The sequence below is a fragment of the Bolinopsis microptera genome, chromosome 6 (genome assembly GCF_026151205.1).
Source record: "Bolinopsis microptera isolate Bmic1 chromosome 6, MBARI_Bmic_1.0, whole genome shotgun sequence".
In the NCBI taxonomy this organism is placed as follows: Eukaryota; Metazoa; Ctenophora; class Tentaculata; order Lobata; family Bolinopsidae; genus Bolinopsis; species Bolinopsis microptera.
This window is the reverse complement of record NC_087077.1, coordinates 14805443-14831032: the sequence shown is the minus strand read 5'-3', so window position 1 is coordinate 14831032 and position 25590 is coordinate 14805443. Positions and strand designations below refer to the sequence as shown.

Here is a 25590-nt window from a genome sequence, read left to right as displayed (position 1 = left end):
GATTTATTAATTTAAAATGCATTTGATTTATAGAAACTTTAACTGTAAGCTTACTGGTTAGGGATGCTCATACAATGTACTTCAAAATCATATTGTTTTCCCTTCCGAATAACAGGAATAAGGACTCTATAATTTTTGCCATAAAACATCAGGAAGGTAATATTTTAGCTTGATGAGAAAATTCGAATAAGAAAACAAGTAAAGACCTGTAGCTGTTTTAACAATACAAATAATATAATCAACGATTTCGATTATCTCGGTTACATTTACAGTATAATTAACGAATGTTCTCAAACAGCACAATGTCAATATATGTCTGAAATAAACACAAAGCTATTATATGAAATGACAACAAAAAACCATCCGGCTACAAAATCATCAGAAATGACAACACACAAATGTGCATCCAGTCAAATCTCAATCTTAATGCCCATGTTAACTGCATACAAAGCTAATAAATCACTTTCGTTGATCTCTTAAAATCTGTGACCAGAATTGTCAACTTGGTAACGTTCTTCCCAAACTGAATCGAAAGGTGTGCTATTTCTACCCCGAGTATAATCTCTCACGGCTTCATTCATACCCAATGGGCGGTCCTGGTGTCTCGACTGAAGAAAGAAAGATAATTTGAAAAAGTAACATTCCGTAACTTAGTATTTGCACCGGCAATTCAAGTCATCGACATCAACTTTTACTACTTATTACAAAACTTTATAAAACTCAAAAGTGAGAATTGTGAAAATAACGTTCCTGCTACTAACACAACCGCAGTTACATAATATCAATAAAACTAATATCTTACCGCTTTATCCAAGAACTCGACTTGCTCTTCATTTGTTTTCAATACCTCGTCATCAGGCAGATCTTCACCGTCTGCTTTATCACGACGTAAATCTAGATGGAAACCGGGTCGGAACTTATCTGACTTCAGAAAATCGAACACGTTCATCTCCTTCAGGGATTTTGCATCGTAATCCTCTCCGTTGTTGATAATTCTGATCTGGTGTTCTCCGGTGGCGTCGTTTATAAATGTTTTCGGAGAATCTGTGGAGAATATAGGATAAAATTGGTAATGTTTACTAAGCAAAAGTGGGTAATGTGCATTGTGCATATATGACATGACCATCATACGATGCATAAATAAATCAAAACACCCGAAAATAAAATCCCTCGACCTCAATCCTCTGCAAGCCTTGTGTTTGAAAGAATGATCTAAGGCAAACCTCGGGAAATATTGAAACTTCCACCAACTCATCAAAAATGTATAGTGTATACTATTAGGTATGGAAGGTCGGTGAAAGACACAAGTTGCCATCAAGGTACTGGAAGCAGTACATCCGGAAAAAGCTTTGACGGAATGAAAATTTTGAAAATGTCCTACCGGTATACGCGTTACTCGGTAGGACATTTTCAGATTTCAGCTTTCCAGGACCCAAATTTCACTGCTTTGACTGAATTTTTCTCGAATGACCGTCTAGCAAGGTTACTGAGGATGGCACAAGACACGATTGAGGTAGTGAAAGTTCTATTCCCAAAGAAAGCTTTGATAAACGGAAAATCAGCAGGATAGAAAAAGATATTTTGGAAGATTTTTGAAGAGAAGATTTTCCAATCAGTGAGGTCGGTAACAGTGACACAAGTCTTCATCAAGGTACTGGAACCAGTATATCCGAAGAAAGCTTTGACGTCCGAATGTAAATTTTGAAAATATCCTACAGGTAGGACATTTTCAGATTTCAGCTTTTCGGGACCCAAATCTCAGTCTCACTGTTTTGACTGAATTTTTCTTAAAAGATCATCTAGCAAGGTCACTGAGGATGACACAAGATACGATTGAGGTAGGTATACTATAATTGTACAAACCATCATATTGCTTATCGATACCATCTGCTACAGTATTATAGGTAACATAAGGATGGTACTGCTTATCCTCGAGTCTCCACGCTGGGTGCTCTCTATCCTCCTCTAGCACAGCTCTGTTACTCAGTCTTATTTGACTGAGGGTATTAATTTGTCAATAAGATCATCATATTATAACTAATAAAATATTCCCTTAAAGGATGAGGGGACCTTAGAATTTACTTCCAAATATTCGCGTTTAAGTCCTGTGAAAGTGTGTAGAATCAAAAAATACGCCGGACTGTGAAATCGATAATTCGTGCAATATCACGCCGCGCTCCTATTGGCTGATAGCAATTTTGGGCTGTGACGTCACTTATGTGTTAAGACCAACGTGCGCGCGCACCTTTTGCTCGTGTCAACATTTTGTTCTGTTCTGTTTTAATTACGTCGTGTTACCTTTGGCGTTTGCGAGAGCGGTATCTTTGGTTGCACTGAATTAGTCTAAGTTACGAATAATTCTCTTTAATAATAATAGTTAAATGTAACTCAGAAAGGCTTTCTTGTAGTTTTAGTAGGTATTTCTATTTATAAATAGCAAAGATAAGTAGCATCCGCTAACTAAACCACAAACTGCTATTTTGTTTTGACTTGTTTGAAACCCGATATGGACACAATTAAAAAGAATGTATGATGTAGTAGAAGACATTTTACTAGCTGGCCCTTGGCGCCTCTAGTCCTATCTGAGTACGCACGTGCGGTTTGACACTGCGCGTGTACCGGCCTTTAGTTGTACACTCATTTATAATTTACCGTTTTAGTTTGCTGTGACTTGAGTGTAAAGCGTAACGAATGTGGATGTGTTCGTCTGCTATGCTTGGTATAATATTGCTTGGTGTAATAGTTGCAAATCTTGCTTACGCTATAAGTAGTGTCACATAGTGAGTTAGAACTTAAAAGCTTGGCGCTTGGTGCTTGTCCAACTGGAATGAAGACATGCATTTCATACCTACCCGATCCATTTTTATTAGGACCGTGTTGTGTTGATATGACATGTTGATATATCAACTGTGGTACGAAACAGGGAGTTGCTAGGTGTTACGTCGCGTTAGGAGCTATAAATATACATAATTTACATGCCTTTCTGTGTGACTTCAATCTTATTCCAGGTGTATCTCGGCTCATGGTTATCGTAGGGTGATAATTCTTTTTTCAACCGATCATATAAAGTCTCCTCTCCATTGGTTATAGGCTCGTTAGTATCGTAAATTGTTAATTTATTCTTAATTAGTAATTTAGTCGGCCCGCACGCTCATTTTACCTGTATTTCTAAATGCACGGATCAGAGCAACTCACATAATTGACGTCACAGGTTCAAATTGTTTTGGCTGGATATCTCGGCGCGCGAATGAAATACAACTTTGCGGATTTCACTAAAGTGGTTTATACGATTAATGTAATAAAAGGATTTGCACGAGAAAAAAACTTTTTCTAAGGTCCCCTCATCCTTTAACGAGTTTATTCAATGTGCGACCAGGAATGCATATGGTGAGTGGAATTTAATGTGAATGGTAAAACTCTCATAAAATATACATATTATAATGTACATATTATGATGTATTAAATACAATGTAGACATGTCAATATAACTCACACTTCAGAGTAGGGTTTTTCGCCTGGTTGAAGAATCTTTTTACGCATATCATCATTTGGTATATTCAACTTGTTACCCTTCTTCCCTGTCTTAACATTGATCCAGTCCACTGCAGTGTGTCTGTAAATACCAATCGGCAGCTCTTCAAACATTGTCTGAGCCACACTCACATTGATAAACTTGAACCGGCGCCTGAAATTATATTTTATCGCGTTTTAATACAACATTTTAAACATGGGCATTTAATTATTCGAAATGAACTTCCAGATGATGTAAATATCAAATTAAAATACCTAGATCAGAACGGATAGACATAATTGGACTTATTAGTGTCAGTAGTAATAGTAGTACAGACTACAGTGTCAGTATAAAAGGAAAAATTTCAGACTGAGCAGGCAATTCAAGAGTACTATTCTCCTGAAGAGGATCCCAGCGCAGCTAATCCCCACTAATCAAAAGATTCCCTTTGTCTATTAATAATTTGCTACTAGTGTACCATTATTGAAAAGGATGTAGGAGGCTCACTTACTTGGGATTATTTTCTTCCTGGGTCATCGAGTAGAGTTTGTCCTCAATATCTCGATGAGCTATCATTAGCCTTTCTTGCATGGCATACAATTTTTTATCCCTACCCCTCAACATATCGCATTGAACCTTACAAGAATATCCTTATTAATTTGAAGAGGTCGCTGCAACAACGATCACAAAAGTTTCATTCAGCACTTACTTACTGCACTTATTGAATGAACGAAATGTTGTACAATGAATTAAGACAAAGAATCTTTTATCATTACAATGGTTCGAGAAATTTTCTGCTCCAACTCCTTGACTTGGGACTCCTTCTCCTTTACCATCATGTACTGGTTTTCTAGTGAATTATACCCAGCCTGGTTGGGGTCCTTGACAATCTTCGTCTGTATTACTTTAACCTGTGATAATGAATTTAATGGCAAAAATACAATGATCATATTAATAGCATATTAATAAGCAATTTTGGTTCAACATTTGATTGTGTGTCATTAGAATAGAAATTGGATTATTAATTTTAAGCTGTATTTCGGGAAAATAATGCGGAGTTCGGACCTAATAAATATTAAGATTCTAACAGCTTACCCTTTGTCTCTCTTTTAAGTTTTCAATAGAATTCTGAATAGCCTTTATCCAAGTTTCTCTAGCAACAAAACTGCTAGCGGCAAGAACCAGAACTCTTCCAGAAAAAGCTGGTCCCGCCGATATCTTGATGGGAAACCTTCGGCAAAAAAAGTCAGTTTAAATAAAAGTTGAGCAATTCTTTACGATATTAGATTTATTTGAAATTTGCTACGAATAAAATAGCAGCACTAACTGTTGATTAAAAACTAACTTTTGTCCGAACATGGATCTCTCCACAGGGAGTGACTCTACAACAAGATTTGAAGTGAGTAGAGAGATAGAGCTTCGGGGTGGACCACTAACTGCTTGCTCGACCTTAAATATCCTTTCTTCCTCACCAGGCCAGTACTGCGAGTCAATGTTGATAAAAAGGTTTAGTCTTTGACAAATCCGGGGAACAAAGTATTAAGTATGTGGAGCTCGGGCTTGTCAGGTACACATAATCTGGAAGTAGACAAAGTTGTATCCCATTTAATGAATATTATAAATTTAAGTCTTATAAAGGTTGTAAACCTGTAACAGCATGGTCCGTGTATTGAATAAGAAAAATCGTTTTCCCCAACTTTTGTTGTTATTAGGTTTGAAGAAGCCAGACTGTTTGAACAACCCTCCATACTTGACATCACCTTCATAACCGTCAGCAGCCATGGCCAAATAAGCTATAAGAAGTAAGGTATGATTGACAGAGAAGTATAAATAGTTAAATTTTGGCTTTATTTCATTTAGTTGTTAAAATTTCTATGATGTTTTATGGCCAATAGCCATGGTATGGGTGTTATGAAACAGCAATTATCTTTTAGACAAAACATTTAACTCCATCAGATAGATTTATACCATACAGTGGTAATAATGAGTGTGTCCCACAACCAAGCACCATGCCTAGAAGTCCGGCGTTATGTATTATAACGATACTGGACCTAAGTGGCAATTAGCTCTATATTAAAAAAAAACAAAAAAAAACCGCAATAATGTTAATTTTAGTATAAGTTGATAGAAGCAAGCGCATAAAATATTAGAAATCAAAATTCTATTGTTCCCTTTAATTTTTATCACTTTTCATCTGAGTAATCAGATTCGGGAACAATCTTATTCTGAAATGTGAATCTTTTGACTTTTTCCCATTTACTTCTCGTATCGAGTGCAGATTTAATTGCAATTCCAGATTCTGCAGGTCGACGAGAATTGTCGTCGGCAGATCTAATCCTATGCTCTATATCCTCCTCTGATGCATCCGATTCATCTGATTCATCCATCTGATTCATTCCAGAAAACAAAGTAGCCTGCATTTTTGTATTCACTTCTTTCAGCACATTCTGAAGATCTTGTGGATTCACTGCACTAGACATTCTCCTGACAAAACCCGGCTCTGTCATACTGCTAACCTTCTCGGCTTGCTTCATCAGAATGTTAAGATTATCCGTATCCTCCTCTTTCTGATCTTTATATCCTGTTATTTCAGCAAATGTCATTTCCTCATTGTTGAGGATTAGCTTTTCAAGAAAAATCTTCCTCAAATGATGAGAGTCACAGGAAAGCAAAACTAATCGCAGTCGCCTGAGCCGAGCGCAGTCTTTCATCAGAGAAGAACAAGGATGGTTTGTCCACCTAGACTCATACAAGAACTTGTCACCAACAGGATCATCAGGATCATGGAACATGGGCAAGATATCAGGTATTGGGACCTCTTTAACAGACAGTATCCCTCCCCTACTTTCATCTACACGATCCGGAGGGGGTTTGTATCTGGGAAACAGGGACATGAGAAGTTCATCTTCTATATTTGCGGGGAATTCATCGTTTTGTGAATCAGCTTCAAAGTTGATGCGACGAGAATAACCAAAACCAAACATGCCAGATGAGAAACAAATTTTTACTTCCAGTTTAGCCATGGAAGTCATGTCTTTACTGAACTCGTGGACACCAGTAATGATTCTTTTGCTCATTATGTCCTGAAAATGATAAAGTTGAGGTTAATGACAGTATGTCACTTTTGAATTTTTACAGATCATGATATAATCATAAACTTGATGTTAAGGTTGACGTTTGGTGGGGGACGTGTTCAAACCTGGTTGGTGGTTTTGTTACATTTTTCCCACTCTTTACTTCTGGGCCCCCAGATTGAAATCTGTAACATTTTAAGAAAAACTGAAACTACTGACAAAAACTAGACCCTTTGACTGAGGGCACCCTTGAATCAGAATTTTTGTAACATATTCAGGTCCTGAGATATAGCAGTTTAGTTGGGGGCCCTGGATATTGAATTTTGTAACACATTTCTATGTTACACTTTTTCAATGAGTTTTTAGAGAAGCTTCTTAATAGTTTTTCAAGTTCAGACCAGTTTTTCTAGGTCACAAAGGGTTCCATCAACCATATTCTTGACCAAATTTTATACTTGGGCCCAAAACATTGAATTCTGTAACATATTTATGTTTTCACTGCCAAGGTCATATCTGGAATATTCAATATATTTTTATATTGGTAACATGGTTTTTAGATTCTCATACAAAATTCTGAAGCAATCCTTATTCATACAATTTGATAAAATGGCTGCGGAACTTGAATTATGTAACATTAGAAAGTACGTGTATAGAGTATGTACCCTAGTGTGAGGGGTGTTAGGTAAGCTTAATTATAGTTTTTGAAGTTCAGACCAGTTTTTCCAGGTCACAAAGGGTTCCATCAACCATATTCTTGACCAAATTTTGTACTTGGGCCCAAAAAATTGAATTTTGTAACATATTTATGTTTTGACTACAAAGCTCATATCTGGAATGTTCAATATATTCTTGTACTGGTAACATGGTTTTTAGATTCTCATACAGAATTGTAAAGCAATCCTTATTCGTATAATTTGATAAAATGGCTGCGGAACTTGAATAATGTAACATTAGAAAGTAAATTTATAGAGTATAGTATATAGTATGTATCCTAGTGTGAGGGGTGTTAGGCAAGCTATATTATAGTTTTTGAAGTTCAGACCAGTTTGCCTAGGTCATAAAGGGTTCCATCAACCATATCATTGACCATATTTTGTACTTGGGCCCAAAACATTGAATTTTGTAACGTTTTAATGTTCCGGTCAAGCATTTTGTACACCAAAATTGTAAAATTTTGTATTGTTACAAATTTTAATATATAGGGCCCAATATCTATTTTCTATACAATTTGATATATAAATTAAACGTTTTTAAATATTCAACCTTTAATCTAATTAGCTATATTCATTTGATTAAATTTACCGCGTTCTGTCGTAAATTTAAATTACATTACATTTAAATTGTTACAAAATTCAATAATTTGGTCCCAATTATCAATTTTTAAATTTGTTAAGTTGTTTCATGTCTTTATTTAAATGCATCAACCAACTTAAAACCAATACTAAATCAAACAACTCTGTATAACATACTCATTTGTAACCATGTTACGTTATTCAAAGAAATGGGCCTTTTATTGATTATGAACCATATACCAAGATTGTGGTAATGCCTTTATACAAGAATTGCTGCACTAATAACCTGGTTTTGGAGTTAAATACATATCCTACACTAGCTGTGGTTGTAACAAACTATAAAGATATCATGAAAACAAGATGTTACAAAATGTCCATTTTGGGCCTTTTTATGAACTCAAAAGTGGGCCTTTTTTTATTCCACAGCTAAGCAAATACCTAAAGTACATTTTTGTGAGGCAAGAATCTTGAGAATTTAATAATTGGCTGAGCCATTGAAAAGTGTAACCAAATGTTACATTTTTCAATATAACTGGGCCATTTTACAATATTATTCATAGCCGATGACCTGAGACTATTTTTTATGACAATTATAATCGTCTCTGAAAGTTTCAAGACCATCAATTAATTATTAATGGAGTTATTGTAAAAATGAGAAAATCGCCCATTTTGGCAGTGTAACAAAACCACCAACCAGGTTTGAACATGTCCTGTGAGCAATAGCGAACAGCACGCACACCCCTTTGCCCCGTCAACACTCAACCTATATCTAATCTATTTAAAGAGTGACAACCATACTACACATTGAATTAGGATTCCCTTAAATATCAAATTGATTTATTGTAAGCCTGTTTACTCTGTAATAAATGGCATAAAATTGAAATTTTTGTTTAACTGAAATTTTTGTTTAACTGAATGACGAATGTAATGCAACACATTAGTATTGTATCAAGAGCTTCTTTACTGAGATTGAAATGTGGTTTTAATTTTTTAAATCACCCATTACTAGCGATACCTTAAGATGAAACAACATGACACCCATTTGTCGTTTTTCTATGCTTATCGTTTTGTCTTTGTTGGCTTTGTACATAATCATCTCAATCTTCAAGTTGAAGTTTTTCAGAGTACTTCTGCTTACTGGAATATTCACTGGAAAATGCTTCACAGAATCAATCAATGCCTGCAAATATAAAAATATTACAAAATCTAAAGAATAAAGTGATAAAGAGAAACATAACGATTATCCCTGGTTTCATCCTTATGTGGCAAAGAAGCGTTTTATAAATCTTTATTCCACTGGGAAGTTTGATTAGGTTTTTAAACAGTATAATGTATTTGATAAATTTTTAAATTATTGTATTTGATAAGTAATTAATGTTGGTAGGGAAATATTTATTTTACATTTTTTTCACATAGTGCAATGATATTTTGTAGACACTAGACATGTTGATGATGTGATGTCATACATTTGACTTTACTTTGCTTTACTCTACTTAACTTTAGAATTCGGTATGTACATGCAAACTTACAGTATATTAGAAATAAGTGAAAAAAAACTAACCCAGATCCATCAGATGGTAGTAAAGATATTTGTATTTTTTGTTAGAAAAAAATAAATATTCAAAATAAATAAGACAATTTTATTAATAACCTCCTTGTGTGTGAAGAAAGGCAAAACATGAGTGCGCTTGACAAATTTTGAACATGTTAACTGAAGATAAACATGATCATATATACTGCAACTTTCATCATTGAACTGAGACAGAACTAACAGTTGAACCAAAACTACGCCCTGGATGTCTTGGTCAGGTATATGCGTTTCCTCAAAAGAATCCTCCAAATCTGAGTCACTATCCGTATCCATAACCTGTCCTAGGCGAAAGAGATGAAATGAAAAGTAATGTTTTGTTTAAGGGGGCAGGGGGGGGGGGGTCTTCATGAATTTTCTCTCGAAATTGATTTTATAGTTCTTTCTGATAGAGGGGAGTCATATTTATCTGCTGCTTTTGGTCCCATGGAAAAATATTGTTCCTAGCCGAATTTATTGTCGGTCAAAGGTCAGCGCTGATGTGTAATTGTATTGCGCGAGCGATTTTCAATCGCGTGCCCTAAAAATCGAGTCCAAAATTCTATCTTCTCCTACATTTTTTGAGCAATTACCTTGAAACTTTCAGGATATGTTCTAAGGACCATTTGCATTTAGAAGATTCCATTCGATCAGAATTTTAAGATATACTTAGAAAAATTTTTATTCGATTTTGAAAATCTTGGACCTCGTTTTTTGACGATTTTTCCAGGTCCAAGATTTTCAAAATCGAATAAAAAATGTTCTAAGGCCTATCTTAAAATTCTGATCGAATGGAATCTTCTAAATGGTCCTTAGAACATATCCTGAAAGTTTCAAGGTAATTTCTCAAAAAATGTAGGAGAAGATAGAATTTTAGACTCGATTTTCAGGGCGCGCGATTGAAAATCGCTCGCGCAATACAATTACACATGAACGCTGACCTTTGACCGGCAATAAATTCGGCTAGGAACAATATTCTAGGTGTCCTGTTTAATCTGATCACTTGAAGGGGACGTTTAATAATAATAAGTTAAATTATTAGCTATTTTAGATTTAATAATAATATCAATCTGATGGCGAGATAATAAAGAGAATTCTTTTAATCGTGGTTTATCACATCATTTACAAAATCTCAATTCTCAGGTAAGAAGTTAAACTTAATTTTTACTGTTACAGCTCTTTGTACAAGTTCCTTGTCTGAGGATTTATTGAAAAATCAATGAAACAAATAAGTTTTCAATGAAACAAATACGTTTTATTTTACATTCTATTCCTTTAATCTTAATAGGCAGTGCGCCATCGACAATAAGACGCGCGCGCTGACCATTGAATGGTTTTATAGCTCTTATTTCGGCCAGCACATTATTTTGGAAACAATCGAAAAGTTATAATACTTCCCATATAACAATTTTGTTGAAATTTGGTCAGCTTACGTAAACACTTATGTTCTACTGAACCTAATTTAGTTTGAGCAATTTCGATGCTCAGAATTTGAGTTATCAACGAATTTATACCTATTTTGTCATTTTTAGACCTCTTAATCAAGGCCAATCTCTCCCAACTAAATTAGGTTCGGTAGTTAAGTATGATTGGAAGGTTCTGACAAATTTTCAGCATGATTCATGTTCAGGAACCGAAGATATGACAAAATAATACGACAAAAATCAACGAATTTCGTCAGATTACGCGACTTTTACACCTAATTTTGCTCCAAAAGCCGCGCACCATTAAATATGGCACCTAGGCGAAACTTACTGATCATTCCAAAAAGGCATGATAAATTTGGTACTGTGAAAATTCTCACAGTCTCTAGAAAACGATGGTACAAAAATTTTGAAAATCCGAGCAAGTTTATTTTTATCGTGCACCGCCTAATCTTAAATAAAATAAGAGCTTAAACCACGAATTAGTTAACTAGAAGTAAACTTGAGGAAATATTATTTGGTGATTGTATACAATTATTTTCAAAACTTTATTTGGTTGTTAGTATTTTGACTCATTTACAAACCACTTCAGACATGGCAATGATGTCATTTATGCTTAATTCGTCTGAAACTGACCCTATACTACTGACCCTATACTACTGCACTTCTAACATTCTATAAAAATCTCTTCTAAAATAGGTATAAAGATGCATATTATTATTATTAAACCTAAAATAGCTAATAATTTAATAAATTAAAGATGCATAACACAAAACACACAAAAAAATGTATATAATCCATATATAAATTTATATAGAACTTTTCAATTTCTATAAAACCCATAAACCTATATATATAAATTTTGCACCCAGAGAAAGATGTGATCACAGAGGTAGTTTCGATATTATGTTAATGACAGGGTATGGGGCTGCTCAAAGTTATATTTTGCTAAGATATTACAGCTTTTGCAAGCTTAAGTAGTTAAACAAAATTTTAGTAAAACAACATTTTATTTTATAGCCACAATCAATCCATATTTAGTTCAAATATTTAAAGTCAAAATAAACATTTAATTTCACAGAAGTGGTTTTATTATAATAAAATAATTTGTGATATGTGTTGCTCTATCCAGAGCCCTTGCGCTTGCAGTAGCGCGCGCCCGCCTTTCTTGACTTGTGAAACAAGCGCGCCCGAAGTCAGAAGTGGCGCGAAAGCACATGGTTAGGTGAACCTCGGGACCTCAGGCTATTATGTTCATAAACATAGAATATAATAGAGATTCGGCGGAATGACAGGCTGAGTGCGGCCCAGTAAGATCGGCCCGAAATGCGCTACTGTGCCTCTCCGAGCTGCGATGAATTGGCATCGTCAATTATAAACCTTAATCCCAACCCGGCCTAACCCTTTAAAGTTTAACCCCCACAGTGGCTGCAAAAGCGCAAATTGCAAACTAAGTATTTTGCGCGTTTTCTCGCATTTTTGACAAGATATATATTATAAGCACTCTTTAAATGCTGTCTATAAATTCCAGAACAATCCTTTTAGTATGATTTTTAATACATCATACAATTTATGGTCTAAATATCATTATCTAGCAATTTTGAAATTTATAGCTTAACTGTAAATAGAGTTAAGTGCATTTTAAAACAAATAAAAGTCCTCCATTTTGTTTTGATCATAACATATGAAATAAGTAAAACTAAATGGGCATATTTACACGAAATGATCAGAAATTTTCTAAATAACAATACAGTCAAAGTTTTAGGTATAGGCAGGAAAATATTCATAACTAAAACGTTAATCAAAGATATACGAATTATACTTATTTGTTTAAAAGATTGACTTTAAATTGAACAAAATGCGCGGAACGCCTGTACACCCTCACGTACAGGCTACCACTGACCAGGTTACAGGAGCAGGATACTGTGTAGTTCGAGATATAAACACATAAGCGATGTCCAAAGACAATTTTCCGCTTAGATATGACAGTACCTAGGCAACTGTCTATTAACTGTTTGGCGATCCCATTAAGCAGATTTAGAAGTAACACTCACCAGGAACACTGCACACTCCTACGAGTTGCACATAGCAGGCCATGATATCTCCTGGAAGTCCCTGTCTCTCCGTCTTCAACCCGACGCGACGGGGTTGCACCAGGGGTTGTGATAACAGAGCTTCAAGACTCTCGAAGTCTGTAGTCGATATCTATGTTTGAAGATATCGACTACAGACTCCAAGAAAGAAGACTTCAACCCTAACCCAATTCCTAACTAAAGCATACGGTGAAATCCTATTAACCCGTTGAAATCTTATTAACGGTAAAATCTTATTAACCCTAACGATAAATTATACCAACTTTCTTACAATATCATATCAAATGGTAGAGACAGTTTTAAAAATCTTGAAGGAGGACATCTTCACTTTCAGTTCTCTACATTGCTGATTTCTGTATTGATTGAAATAAATTTTCGTGCACATACAGAATGAATGGTTAATAATTTAATATATATGTAGACCAAGGTCTGTGCACGGGATGCTTCCTGGAAGAATCCAGTTCTTTTAGCGGGGCACCCTACCAAAAGCCAAATTGAGATATAATAATCATATTCCTAGAGAAATAATCAGAAATCGAATACCAATCAAATAATATGATATATAGGAGTAGTAACCATATTTACTATGCAAAATGCCCCAACCACATAGTGTAAATTTATATAGAATTCAAATTCCATATCATCATTAAACCTCAATAGTCAATATAATAGCCCAAGCAAAATTAAATAACTTCTTATATACCTTACTGTCATACTACAAATTAATTAAACATTTGAAATCTGTTAACCAGAGAATAAATTTCTAAACCTAATGCAAGTGAAATAATTTAGATGCAATAATGAATGCCTAATGTGAGTATCATCTGTCAATGTCCTTGTAAAAAAGTCTGTAAAAGAGATATGAGTAACTAATATAGAAGAAAAAACAGGAAGTTGTCGTCTGTTGAAAAATAAATAAAATATCTAGAATATAAATTAGAATATAAAATAACATTCAGTCAATGTGTCGTCAATAAACTGTACAATTATCAAATGTTAAAACTGGGTGATACAGTCACCAAAAATAAATACTAAGTATAATAAGTAAATAAATTAAATGTGGTCTATAAAACTACCACTAGGTATAATAGGTCAATAAATTAAAAGTGGTTTATAAAACTACCACTGTGCGAACCCTTTCTCCGGTTAAAACATGTCAGTCATGTGCAAAATCAATCAAAATGGTAAGGTGGTAAAAAAGGGAAAATCCTTTCGATACATCAATTATATAATATGCCTCAGATTTAAAAGAATTAGAAGATACTTAGTTATCGTCGACTATGATTGCAGTGTAAAATTTGTCATATGAATTGTCGACGGTATAATTAGGGTCTGTTGTTATAGATGAGAGTAGCTGTTTCTTATACGAATCACTAAAGCTTTTAACATCGGGCAGATTTCGTAGATCTGTTGGAACATTATTCCAACATTTTGCCCCCAAGTATTGAAAGTTTTTATGTGATGTTGATCTATTAACATATAGGTTGCAGCTTTCGCCGCTCCTACTACCTCCTGATATACATATCATGATATGTAACTAAATTTGTTCATAAAGTTTGTAGGACAATTGTCATGGATGATTCTAAACATATAATTTGACAGATGGAGTTGTCGTCTAAGATGGAGTGGTAACCATTTCATGTCTCTATAAACATTAAGGCTGCTCTCTGTTTGTGGAACGTTGAGAGCTATTTTGGCTACCTTTTTGTACAGAGTGTCAAGTTCAGCAAGTTTTGTCTTGCTAGCTCTACAATAGATTGTGTCTAAATAATCGAATTGTGGCAACATGAGTGCATTGGCAAACATTTTCCTATATTTAATGGGTAGCAGTGCTTTACTTCTATACATGGCACCAATTCTCTTCATGACCTTCTTAATAATATAATCTACATGGCTTTTGAAGTTTAATTTACTATCTAGAATGAGGCCAAGATATTTTGTCTCTTTGCACTCCTTGATTGTGAAAGTTACCTCATTACATTCAATGGTTAATTCATCATGTTGATCAACAGAATCAAACAATAGGAATTCAGTCTTCTTTTCATTGAGTGATAATTTATTTACACTGAGCCATTTAAGATTGTCATAAGTTCTATTTTCATGTTTATAAATGTGCTTCTGCAGGTTTGATCAAAGAATAGTGCACCATCATCTGCAAATAGAAAGGGCTTAGATAGGTTACAGGCATAAATGATGTCATTTATGAAGATACTAAATAATATAGGCCCAATGATGCTTCCTTGTGGTACACCACTCAGAACTTCTAAAAATGAACTTAGTTTGCCATTGATCCTAGTGCATTGATATCTACAAGATAAGAAGTTCTTAAACCAGGTTAAAGCAATGCCACCAATTCCATAATATGCCAATTTTTGAAGCAATATTTCATGATTCACTGTGTCAAAGGCCTTCTTAAGATCAAGAAAGATGATTCCTGGTTTATAAGACTTAGATTTACTCATATATATTTCGTCCATCAGATCGTACATCAAATAAGTTGTGGAGTGATTTTTCCGAAAGCCATATTGATGCCGGATGAAAAGTTTGTTCTCTTCCATGTAATCAGTGAGTTGCTTGCCGACAAAGTATTCTATAAGTTTTCCTACAAGTGGAAGGATGGATATTGGCCTGTAATTATTAGGATCATCTTTCATTCCTGCCTTATGGATGGGAGTTACTCTAGCTTTTTTACAAAGGGTTGGTACAACACCTGTATTAAGGCTCAAATTGACAATATGGGTCAGTGGCTCAACTATGTGTGGTACAGCTTGCTTAAGTAAAAATAGAGGCACATCGTCATATGAGGCCTTGTCATTCTTGAGCGTTTCGACATACATTAGGATATCAGTTTCATTTATTTCTTGGAATCTATCAAATGAGATGTTAGAAGTTCTAGGAGGTAAAAAATCAGTAAAACTAACTCTTTCAATATTGGGGGCCTGATTTTGTAATCTTGATCCAACATTTGCAAAATGAAAGTTAAATAGCTCAGGATCATTCTCATTGATAGTTTGACAATTAGTTGTACCAGGGGTCATATTTGATGCCAGTTTGATAGTTTTCCATACCCCTTTAAGATCATTCTTGGCACTTTTAACTTGTAGATCATCGATTACATTAGCCTTTTTGCAGGTTTTAGCTAATTTATTTCTAATATTTCTCTGAATCTTGTAGCAATCCCAGGCCTCATTACACTTTATACATTTGCTACATATACCACATTTATTGCAATTTCCATTGTCTCTCTTATCCTTCTTTTTACGGAATTTCTTTAGAAGAAAATGTGTATGATTAATGGCATTTAAAAGTTCAGTAGAAGGTTTATGTATGAACTTTTCATGCCTTTCTATGGTCTTGCAAGGGAAGAAGGTTGCATATGCCTGTTCAATATGATGACAAAGGCCAGCAGTGATAGCTTCAACATCTGTACTTTCCAATAGTGGACTGTAATCAGAACAGGTATCTAGATAGTCTAAGAATTGTTTAACATTACGTTTACAATGATTTCTAATTTCAACCTTTTCAAATTTAGGAGCTATAGGTACTTTACAATCTATCTCACACATAATAGCTTGATGATCCCCAATACGTTCATCAAGAACAGAAGATTGAACAAAATCTGCATAACAGTTAGTGAATATTACATCAATAGTAGTCTGGGTAAAATTGTCTCCACGTTTGGCAACTCTAGTTATCCCTTGAATGGTTTGAACTAGATTGTAACATCTCAAGGTCATATCTAATTTTTTGTACTGGGTGGATGAGATATTATTCTGGTCAATGTTTATATCCCCAATCCAGATAACCTTTTTCCCGTTCAATTTTTTCATGCAAAAATGAATGTACTCAATAAAGTTATCAACACTGCAATAATTTCCAGAGCGATAGAAGCAGCAAACATTGATCTTGCTATTCTTAAGCTTCACCCATAATGCTTCAATGTTATCAAGCTTACTATCCATAACTAATTCTGTGTAAGCTAGTTTTTTGTTTATCATTAAGCCACAACCACCCCTAGAACTGTTTGGCCTGTCGCATCGCATAATGTTGAAGGAGGAAGGAATATTTATGGTGTCTGTGTCAATAGTATCATTAAGATTCATCTCATTTAGGGAAAGTATGTCTAGCTTATGATCTCGAATGAGTTGAGTAAGTTCATTACTTTTAGCTAAATTTAGGAGACCACCTTGAATGTTACAGTGACCAATGCAAAGGTTATGAAATTTGTCAGCTGAGTTGTGAATATTTGTCATTTCACAAAACGTGTTAGTCGTTGTGTCTGATTAAAAGTTAAAATCATGTGAAAATTATCTGCCTGTAAATATTTTCAATAGAAAAGTTTTAAACTTGAAATCAAAATAAATATTCAGGTGGAAATGTCATGTCGATTTCAATGGTGAGCATGGTACTTGATGTGCTTTGCTAGTTTAAAGATACCATCGCTGTTTAGATGCACATTGTCTTCCCCAAATCTACTAAAACAAGATGATTTCCTGAATCCAGATCTATCACTAAACAAAAATCGATTCATCTTTGTGGGTATAAAGCTAACAAACGAGTATTTGGAAGGAATCTTAGATAAAAAGATATTGATGTCATTTATCACTTTATTTCTAGCAAAACTTTCTCTTGGTAAATGTTTATGATCTTAATTTTTGCAGCTGGAGCCCACGAGTGAAGTGACTGGATCAGATTATCAATAGAGCGATTGGTGTTATCAAGGGCCTTTGCTTTTCCTGTGAACTCATCGGGTGACATTAATCTATTCCTCATGTGTCGAGGACTCTCTAGGATTAAGTCCACATCATTAGTTCCACACATGAGTACGATGGTCTTCACATTATTTGCATCAATTGACCTCTTTCTTTCATCTGAGTGGAAGCGTTCATTGATACCGTTTGCAATGCCACCAGGATAGTGAAATACATGTGCTTCTTGATGAGCAGAGGATAGTTTTGTAGCATCTAACTTGGAGAACATGCTTGAGCTAACATACACAGCAAGGGATTTGCTTTTGACTGAAGCAGGGGGTACGGTGCTCTTATGAGTGATTTTGTTGGGTGATGATTTCCCTTTGATTGAGGGTTCAGTTTCTCTTACAGTAACAAAAGGCTTACTTGAGGTATCGAGTGGAGCAGACAAGGTTGCACTGCCATCAATCTGGCGCAGAGTAATGCTAATTCTCATGTCATCAGTATGGTCCTGAATAAGGCTGTGTTCAAAGCTGTCCTGAGATTTTCTAGTCATAATCATTATGTCGCCATGGGAGAGAGTAAGATTGGCAACGTGGACTTTGCTTTTAGACCTAAAACTGAGGACTCTTGTTGCTCCTAACGATATGGTGGAAATCATGGAGCCTGGTGATATGGACCTCTCATCATCTGAATGGAATGGTATTCCTTGCTTGCCATTTTCATACTTAGTGATCATGGCGCTGTTAAATTTCAGACTTGGGAACTGTGAGCGTAAACGTTCTAAAATAGACTTTAAGTTAGTTAGTTAGTAGTTAGTAGGTGACGGGAGCTTCTAAGCTTTCCGTAGTGCTCCCAACCTGCTTTCAGATATGGGAGTCATATATGCCTTCAGTTTCCACCCGGTGAACCTGGTCGGCGAGCCTCCAGGTTTCAACTGCGCATAATAATATAGCCGTGCGGGTAATAAACCCCGGGTAGGCTTCACGTGTATTCGGTAGTGTGGCCGACCCCACTACTCTGCTGCGCGTTACCGTGTTGGGGTGCTATCCCGGCGCGCGCGCCGGAGCTAGCCCCTCTCCCCGGCCTCCGCGCACTTCGGCTTTTTCGCTATATAAGAATTGAAATCTGCGTTCGTTTTGCGTACTGTATGTTTGGTAAAATAATTGTTTATAAAGGATCAGAGTTGCCATGCCGCTCGCCCGAGCGTTTGGAGTTTTTAGGAGCCAGTCCAGACACTTGCCTGGATTGCATCGCAATAGCTCCGTATCGACTCCTTACGCCCGAGTAAGTTGTTATATCCTATATACTCTGTAAGTTTCACGTTAGCGTCTGGGGTACCAGTCCAGACTATGTGTCTGGTTCGCATCGCGAAGGCCCCATAGTGACGCTTTGCGCTTAACTCCAGAGATGTGAGTTCGATGAGATTGTACTTTTATTGTATGATTGTATCTTGGAGAGATGGGTTATCAGGATTAGAAAATGTATCGTTTCCAGTACCGAGAGGTTGGAACTAAGGGAGCCAGCCTGGACTCTTGTCCAGATTGCATCGCAATAGCCCCTTGTCGTCCCTCGCTCTCGTTCCTGGTAACGGTGTGTGGTTACTATGGTTCAGAGATCTGGGTAGTCGACGAAGTCTAGTAGATTTGTTAGCTTAAGTGCTTTTGTTTGTGCTATGGTTCGTATGACTTGATCAATAGTTGTTGGATCCTCACCAAACTTGTTCATTCTAATATGTGTGAATCGTACACATTCGCAAATTAAATGTAATGCGGTTTCATGTGTTTCTGATTCGCAATAGCTGCAGGAGGGTGCTGTGGTGAAGTTTATTTTATTTTGGAAGTGGTTTAGTCCGTTGTGACCAGTTATCAGTCTTGTAAGTGGTCTGAGTAATTCTGCTCCTAATTTAAAAAGATATTGTCCATGCAATTTGTGATGTAGTATCCCAGTTACAAATTCTTTAGTATTGTCGCTGATATTGCATTTCTCCCATCTTTTGTTGAATTTTAAAATAGACTTTAATAAGGGATTGTCATTTAACGGCCTTGTGTTATGGAAGCCTCCATTGTAGGCATATGGGAAATCCCCATAGTATGCTACAGCCCTATTGTTAAACGTTTGTGTGTATTGTGTTTCCATATCCAACTTGAGAGTATCAACAAACCTGAATACACCTCGACTCAAATCATGATATGGATTGATGGACTTACCCACAATGTTGGTTGAAGATTGTTTGTTAACATCAGAAGAATTCACAAGAGATGGGTTGCTATTAAGTTCAGTCACACTGCTAACTTCACAGTTTTGAGTTTCTGATTCATGTTCAGAGATAAGAACATTGTCCCCGCAAGAGAATGGAACCGCAATTTTGTCATGGCCTGAGCCTTGGGTAAGTTTGGTTAGACGAGCAATTTGTCTCCTCAAATTGTCGTTTTCAAGACTTAGTGATACACAGGTAGAACATTTTGCTTTTGCACTGTTAGGTCTGTCACGAAGGCTGTAATTTCTGATTGGGATACCGGACATAGTTCAAATAAACACAATAATGCAAAGAATTCAGGATAGAGTCTAAAAGCGATGCAACTGTTTATAGTTATTTAGTTGTTGATTACAGTACCTTTGCAGCAATTCAGAAGATGGGAATGAGTGGTGTCTGATATTCTTTAGGTGATAGATGGGTGATAGGTGATAGATGGGAGTTAACAGCTCTTAAAAACGATGTCTGATAGTCTTTAGGATGTCTTTATATAAACTATCATGCAACAACCATTTACATCGACATACAACCTGTAATGGTTGCTACATTTGATTGAGGTGTTAATTCCCACTAGGGGTCCTCAATAAATGTAATAGATTTGTAGTGTTGTAATTAGTTTGAAACTCTCTGTCTCTGATAACTTTTTTCAAGAAATTTATCCCGCCTAGCTCCGATGAACTAATGAAATCGTCTGAGTATAATGACTTGATCTTTTTTGCTTTGCTGTTACGTACCTATAAAAGAATTTTATCTCACACTTATTTTACTTTGGAGTATTCCAACAGCCACATTGTTACACAAGAGTAACTAGCCAATTACAGGAAGCCGACTTAGGATTTAATTAGGCCAGTGACGGTTAAGGTAGTGTGTACCATACTTTCTTCGCCCGAGACTTCGCTGCAATGGACAGCTTCTCATTTAACCCTCACACAGGATTTCTCGAATATTCGGCTGAGTAGACCGGGGGGCTGCATAGACCACTCAGGATCTTTAGCTGAATGTCGACGACACTCACCCCACGACTAGGCAGGCAGTGGGTTTCGAACTCGCAATCTCACGATTACAAATCCGATGATTAACCAACTACGCTACCTGGCCGTTTAATAAAATTATAATCTGAACTTTATTTCCAGGGTTAATTTGCCCTTTCGATATAGCCGACAACTTAATGTCTATTTACAAACGCAAAATTTGATCGTCTCTAATACTTCATTTCATGAAACTCCCAGGCAATATTAGTTTAGTGGTCTGGGACCACCGCGGAAGAGACAATGTCAGTGATACTGTTAAAGATCAAAGTAAGCCTTCTAAATTCGGGATAGCCTGTGGCAAGCAACGCCCGATTTTAATGCTTCTACAGACCTACAGTCCATAAGAAATTGGTTTTAAAGATTTACCTCATTCCTTCAACAATGTGATTCAGGAACAAGTCGTACCACAGAAAATCAATGTTTTTAGAGTCTGGCCCAAATTCGTAATCAAATTTCCTAGCCAAGAGCGGGAATTCCTGTAATAGATTTATACTGTTTAACAGTTATGTAATAATATTTGATCTATGCAGTATGTAATACAAAGAGTCAAGAGAAACGAGACCGGAGATATATCCAAAATCTTCGGTCTCGTAGAAGAACATTCTACACAAAAATCACCGAATCACATGACCCCCAATAGGCTCACGTGATACGACAGTAAACCAAATAAAGCCCCTCAAGGGTGCTGAACCTAATTATCAGGTAAGGTAATCCTAAAACTAAATAAATCACCGCAAGATTCCCAAGTCACAAGTAAACATTGCTAGACAGGTATTTAGTAAGGTAAACACATAATAGCCCTGTGATTCCGCTGTTAAATAGCCTAGTTACACGCGAAGTAACACGTCAATATACGAGAGCACAATAACAGGTCACTTAAGGTACAGTTAATGTTACGGCATGGTCAACGCACACATAACGGACACTCAATCCACGATAAAGGCACAGTAAAGACACGTTTAACGCCTAATGTGGTTACTTAAGGAACGGACACTTAACGGTAACCGTGCCTTTAATTAAGTGACCATCGATAGATTACAAAATTGCCCTTACCTGATATCGTCCCCTTATCAGAATCAGATGAACTTTCCTCTCGATATACATTCTGACCTAGATTCTTCCGAAATAATGGTTCTGGCGTAGTACTCTTCTCAGAATTCATTGACTGACCTGATAAAACCAGGTCATAATTATATTATTACATATTATTGAAAATTATTAAATACTTTCTACTAGAGGGACCTCGACCACAAAGCCATTATTAAACCTTGGCAGTCGGCAACACTCATTCAGAGTAAGCTGCAAACCTAAGGACTAGATAGATAGGTAGCAAGAATTAGTACAAACGGAACATTATTTTGATCATTGAACTCGGGCAATTCATTGTATTTTCGTTTCGTGTGTTGGACATCTCTCATATCACGTCCGATGAAAGTGGACACACTACGAGACTTTGTTTGTGAGAGATTTCTCAGATTGAGTTATCGCAGTCTGATCGAAACTCTTATGCCTATATTGCCCGTATTCCGTAATGTTTTAACTTGTCGGGTCCATTACAAATATCTCTATTAATATTATAATAATCATACCTTTTGAGATAGACTGAAGTATTATTATATCTCTATATCCAGCTATATCGTCCACGTTAGTTTCGATTCGATCGAACTCTGAATCAGATTCGGACTCACTCGACTCTCTTTCGGTATCCATTATTTCTTGTATCTCTTGATTCGCTAAATAAAAGTAGTTTCAGATGTTTAAAAAATCCATAACTAAAGCTTTATTCATCAAATTCGATCGAAATGTTAATTAGTACTGTAACATTGTAATTAATGCAGATGGCATAAAAGTAAAACGGGTAAAGAAAATTTAACGGTTTTTTAATCTAAAGTACCGCACGCTGGAAAGTATTTCCAGTGTAATTGTAGCTGCAATTCACGACCGACCTATGAATTATTATTATTCGTGCCAAAACATATAAATATGTCTTTTCTCAAAAAAAATTGTCTTTTCTCGATATTATAAATATAAACTATATAAACTATATAAAGCGTGTTTTATTTAAACTTCAACATTTTTACTCACTCGTATTCGTAAGGAGTATTTCCTGATCTCCTTGTGAGAATTAGAAGTAGAAGTTTCTTCGGTAGAATTCATACTCGCAGACTCCATCTTTAACTAAAAAGTACAACTTTACAAGTAAAGCCAGTAACCACATAAATCAACAGTCGAAAGCGGAATATTTGTGGTTGATAAAGTAATGGTGTTAACAGGGAATAATAGAAACCTGTGGTCAATTGTTAAAATACGTGACTCATAAGTTCGGAAATACAGGAATGGGTGTTTTAAAACTTCGGACGAATCTGAACTATACTATGGACAAGTTTAAGCGGATGGTCTACAAAACAAAAATTATGCTGACTGCTGACGGCATAAGTATGTGGCCCTACAGAACAAAGAAGATTGTAGTATCAAGTATGATGTAGCATTTATAAATTCGGAAAACGTACTGTAACAATTTAAAGCAATGCGGAAGCTTTTTTATGCATTGACGTGCGACCAACATTGGTTGATCAGGCGTTGATCGCGCTTTAAAATAGTACACAAAGAAATGATTCTAGATTGAGCTCTGGAAATCTAATTTTTGAGTGGAGCTCTTGTGGAAGAGGTATTGCAAATTAAGGCTGCCTGGTATGTGAAACTGTGGAAGAGGCTGAAAATTGAAAAAATTGCGGAGAACATTGGCCCTAGCTGTTTTATCAAAAATTGTGTTGCGACTGTGCGCGGCGTTACTGCGCATTTACAAAATATTTGTGCAAATATGGCAAAATCATTGATCATACGTTGTCAATGATAAATCGACGTATAAGGTCTGCTTAGTTCGACTGACTGTGGGGCGTCAAATTTGTGTGCTAGTTGCAGCGCAGCCACTGTGACCCCGAAGCTTTACATAGCCACGTGTCTATGCGTACTGCGTGACGCGCTTGTTTCACAAGTACAGTAGGCGCCAGGTGGTCGCGCGCTATATACTGCAAGCAAGAGGGTCCTGATTAGAGCAACCCCGCGGAAACTGTTCATAAACCTTACTAGTTGACCGGCTTGTATAGTAGTTAACTATAACTACAACCCGGCGGCTTAACCCTAACTCGAGCGGCCTAAACAATTGAATTTGTGTTTAGCCTGTCACGTGACCAAAACATTTGTTTGCCCATATAACTCTCCAGGAAAGCGTTTTTACCTTGCTCTATCGATCCAGAGCCCTTGCGCTAGTGCAGTACACAGTAGCGCGTACTCACCTCACGGCGGTATAAAAGGGCTCTAGCAACCAACCCCCCCATCGATTTTGGCAACCATATATTGGTAGCCAAAATTTCCCGCGCTTTGCAGTTTCTATAAGGGTAATTAAGTATATGACCCCTGAGCCTAGCGGGAAACAGAGAACACATAACTTTTTAATTAATTTGTTTAACGAGGTTGGAGGTACGTCGTACGTCACTTTAAAATCGGGTGACATGGGGCTGACCAGGCCAGAACCTAATTATGAATTAATTGGGTCTGAGGTCACGTGATTATGAGTCTGAGGTCACGTGATTATGAGCTTGTAGGTTTACAACTTACCAGGACGCGCGCCGAGTTGGACTCGTCGATGGTCCATGGAACAGATATTTTACGAGTATCACCCGTTAATTATGAGCCTGAGGTTTCTTGACTTGTGAAACAAGCGCGCCCGCAGCGGCGCGAAATTGCACATGGTTAGGTGAAATTTTTACCATAAGTCAAGGGTGATTCGGATTAATCAGTTTTTAAAAATACGCCGAATAAAATTGGTTTCATACACTCAGGGCTTTTACTGTTGAGGTTGTAGCGCGATGCACTACTGGGTCGCGCCGCGCATCAAATAATTCTTCTAGTTCTCGCAACCATCGTATGCAAATCGGCGAAATGCGAAGGATTGACATCGTGAATCAACTGTTGACGTTGTCACATTCACAAGAATTTTCTTAAAATTTGGGCGAGCGATTTAGTGGGAGCGGGGCACAATACAATTGTTGATTATATGAAATTTCCCAAATAGCGTGTATATTGTTTATATTCACATAGCCATGTGTATACGCGTACTTGGTACTGCGTCGATCTTGTTAGAGCAATTGTTTATAAACAATAAATAAACAATAAATATATTAACCTTATAGTTATATCATGAATCGAGATAAAATCGTTTTAGTTTTTAAAACAGATTAAAAATCAAAATGTGCATTTAAACAAATCACTTGAAATATGAAATACTCTTGAAGAGAATCTACATATTTTAAAAATCTAATCTTATATATAACTGACAAACATTTGTTTCATTTTTTTGTATAAAACCCAACAGCAAATAGTGAATATGGAATAGCATGAGTAGCTAATTTTTGAGGTACCTTATTCGTTGCTAGCATTTTATTTACAAGGCATTAATAAAAATTATGACTAGCAAAAGATATTTTATTCAAATTATTTGCTCTAAGTCTAACCACAAACCATATTCCTTGCGCTTGCAGTGTGCAGTGGCGCGTCCGCCGTCCGGTTTGGTGACCGAGCCAGGCAGTACTAATAGTTATACTGTATGAGCCGCACCGAGCTGCGAAGGATTGACATCGTCAATCAAAC

At 36.2% G+C, this 25590-nt stretch overlaps 2 protein-coding genes and 1 long non-coding RNA gene across 3 annotated transcripts; all 3 read right to left on the bottom strand.

Moving 5' to 3' along the window:
- Positions 1-215: 215 nt before the first annotated feature.
- LOC134817028 (uncharacterized) lies at positions 216-20518 on the bottom strand. The gene is made up of 10 exons (XM_063826111.1): positions 20491-20518; positions 5159-5306; positions 4857-4993; positions 4607-4742; positions 4288-4422; positions 4023-4147; positions 3494-3685; positions 1864-1997; positions 803-1044; positions 216-608 (listed from the first exon to the last, which is right to left on the bottom strand). Exons 2-10 carry the CDS (start codon positions 5291-5293, stop codon positions 477-479), a joined length of 1368 nt encoding a protein of 455 aa, XP_063682181.1. The 5' UTR covers positions 5294-5306; positions 20491-20518; the 3' UTR covers positions 216-476.
- On the bottom strand, positions 5612-9745 carry LOC134817029 (uncharacterized). Its single transcript, XM_063826113.1, has 3 exons — positions 9650-9745; positions 8893-9057; positions 5612-6594 (listed from the first exon to the last, which is right to left on the bottom strand). The coding sequence occupies exons 2-3, from the start codon at positions 8971-8973 to the stop codon at positions 5695-5697; spliced, it is 981 nt and encodes a 326-aa protein (XP_063682183.1). The 5' UTR covers positions 8974-9057; positions 9650-9745; the 3' UTR covers positions 5612-5694.
- A 1532-nt stretch (positions 20519-22050) lies between the features above and the next one.
- LOC134816409 (uncharacterized) lies at positions 22051-23322 on the bottom strand. The gene is made up of 3 exons (XR_010160403.1): positions 23026-23322; positions 22530-22673; positions 22051-22110 (listed from the first exon to the last, which is right to left on the bottom strand). It is a non-coding gene; the product is annotated as an uncharacterized LOC134816409 (long non-coding RNA).
- Positions 23323-25590: the final 2268 nt, after the last annotated feature.

Bases quoted from the DNA above. Each gene is read 5' to 3' on its own strand.
- LOC134817028 (XM_063826111.1), bottom strand. From the start codon at position 5,293: ATGGCTGCTGACGGTTATGAAGGTGATGTCAAGTATGGAGGGTTGTTC. The intron at 4,423-4,606 runs GTAAGCTGTTAG...TCATTATCACAG, and splicing joins ACTTAAAAGAGAGACAAAGG to GTTAAAGTAATACAGACGAA. The intron at 1,045-1,863 runs GTTTGTACAATT...TATTCTCCACAG, and splicing joins TATCGATAAGCAATATGATG to ATTCTCCGAAAACATTTATA.
- LOC134817029 (XM_063826113.1), bottom strand. From the start codon at position 8,973: ATGATTATGTACAAAGCCAACAAAGACAAAACGATAAGCATAGAAAAA. The intron at 6,595-8,892 runs GTATCGCTAGTA...TATCATTTTCAG, and splicing joins TCATGTTGTTTCATCTTAAG to GACATAATGAGCAAAAGAAT.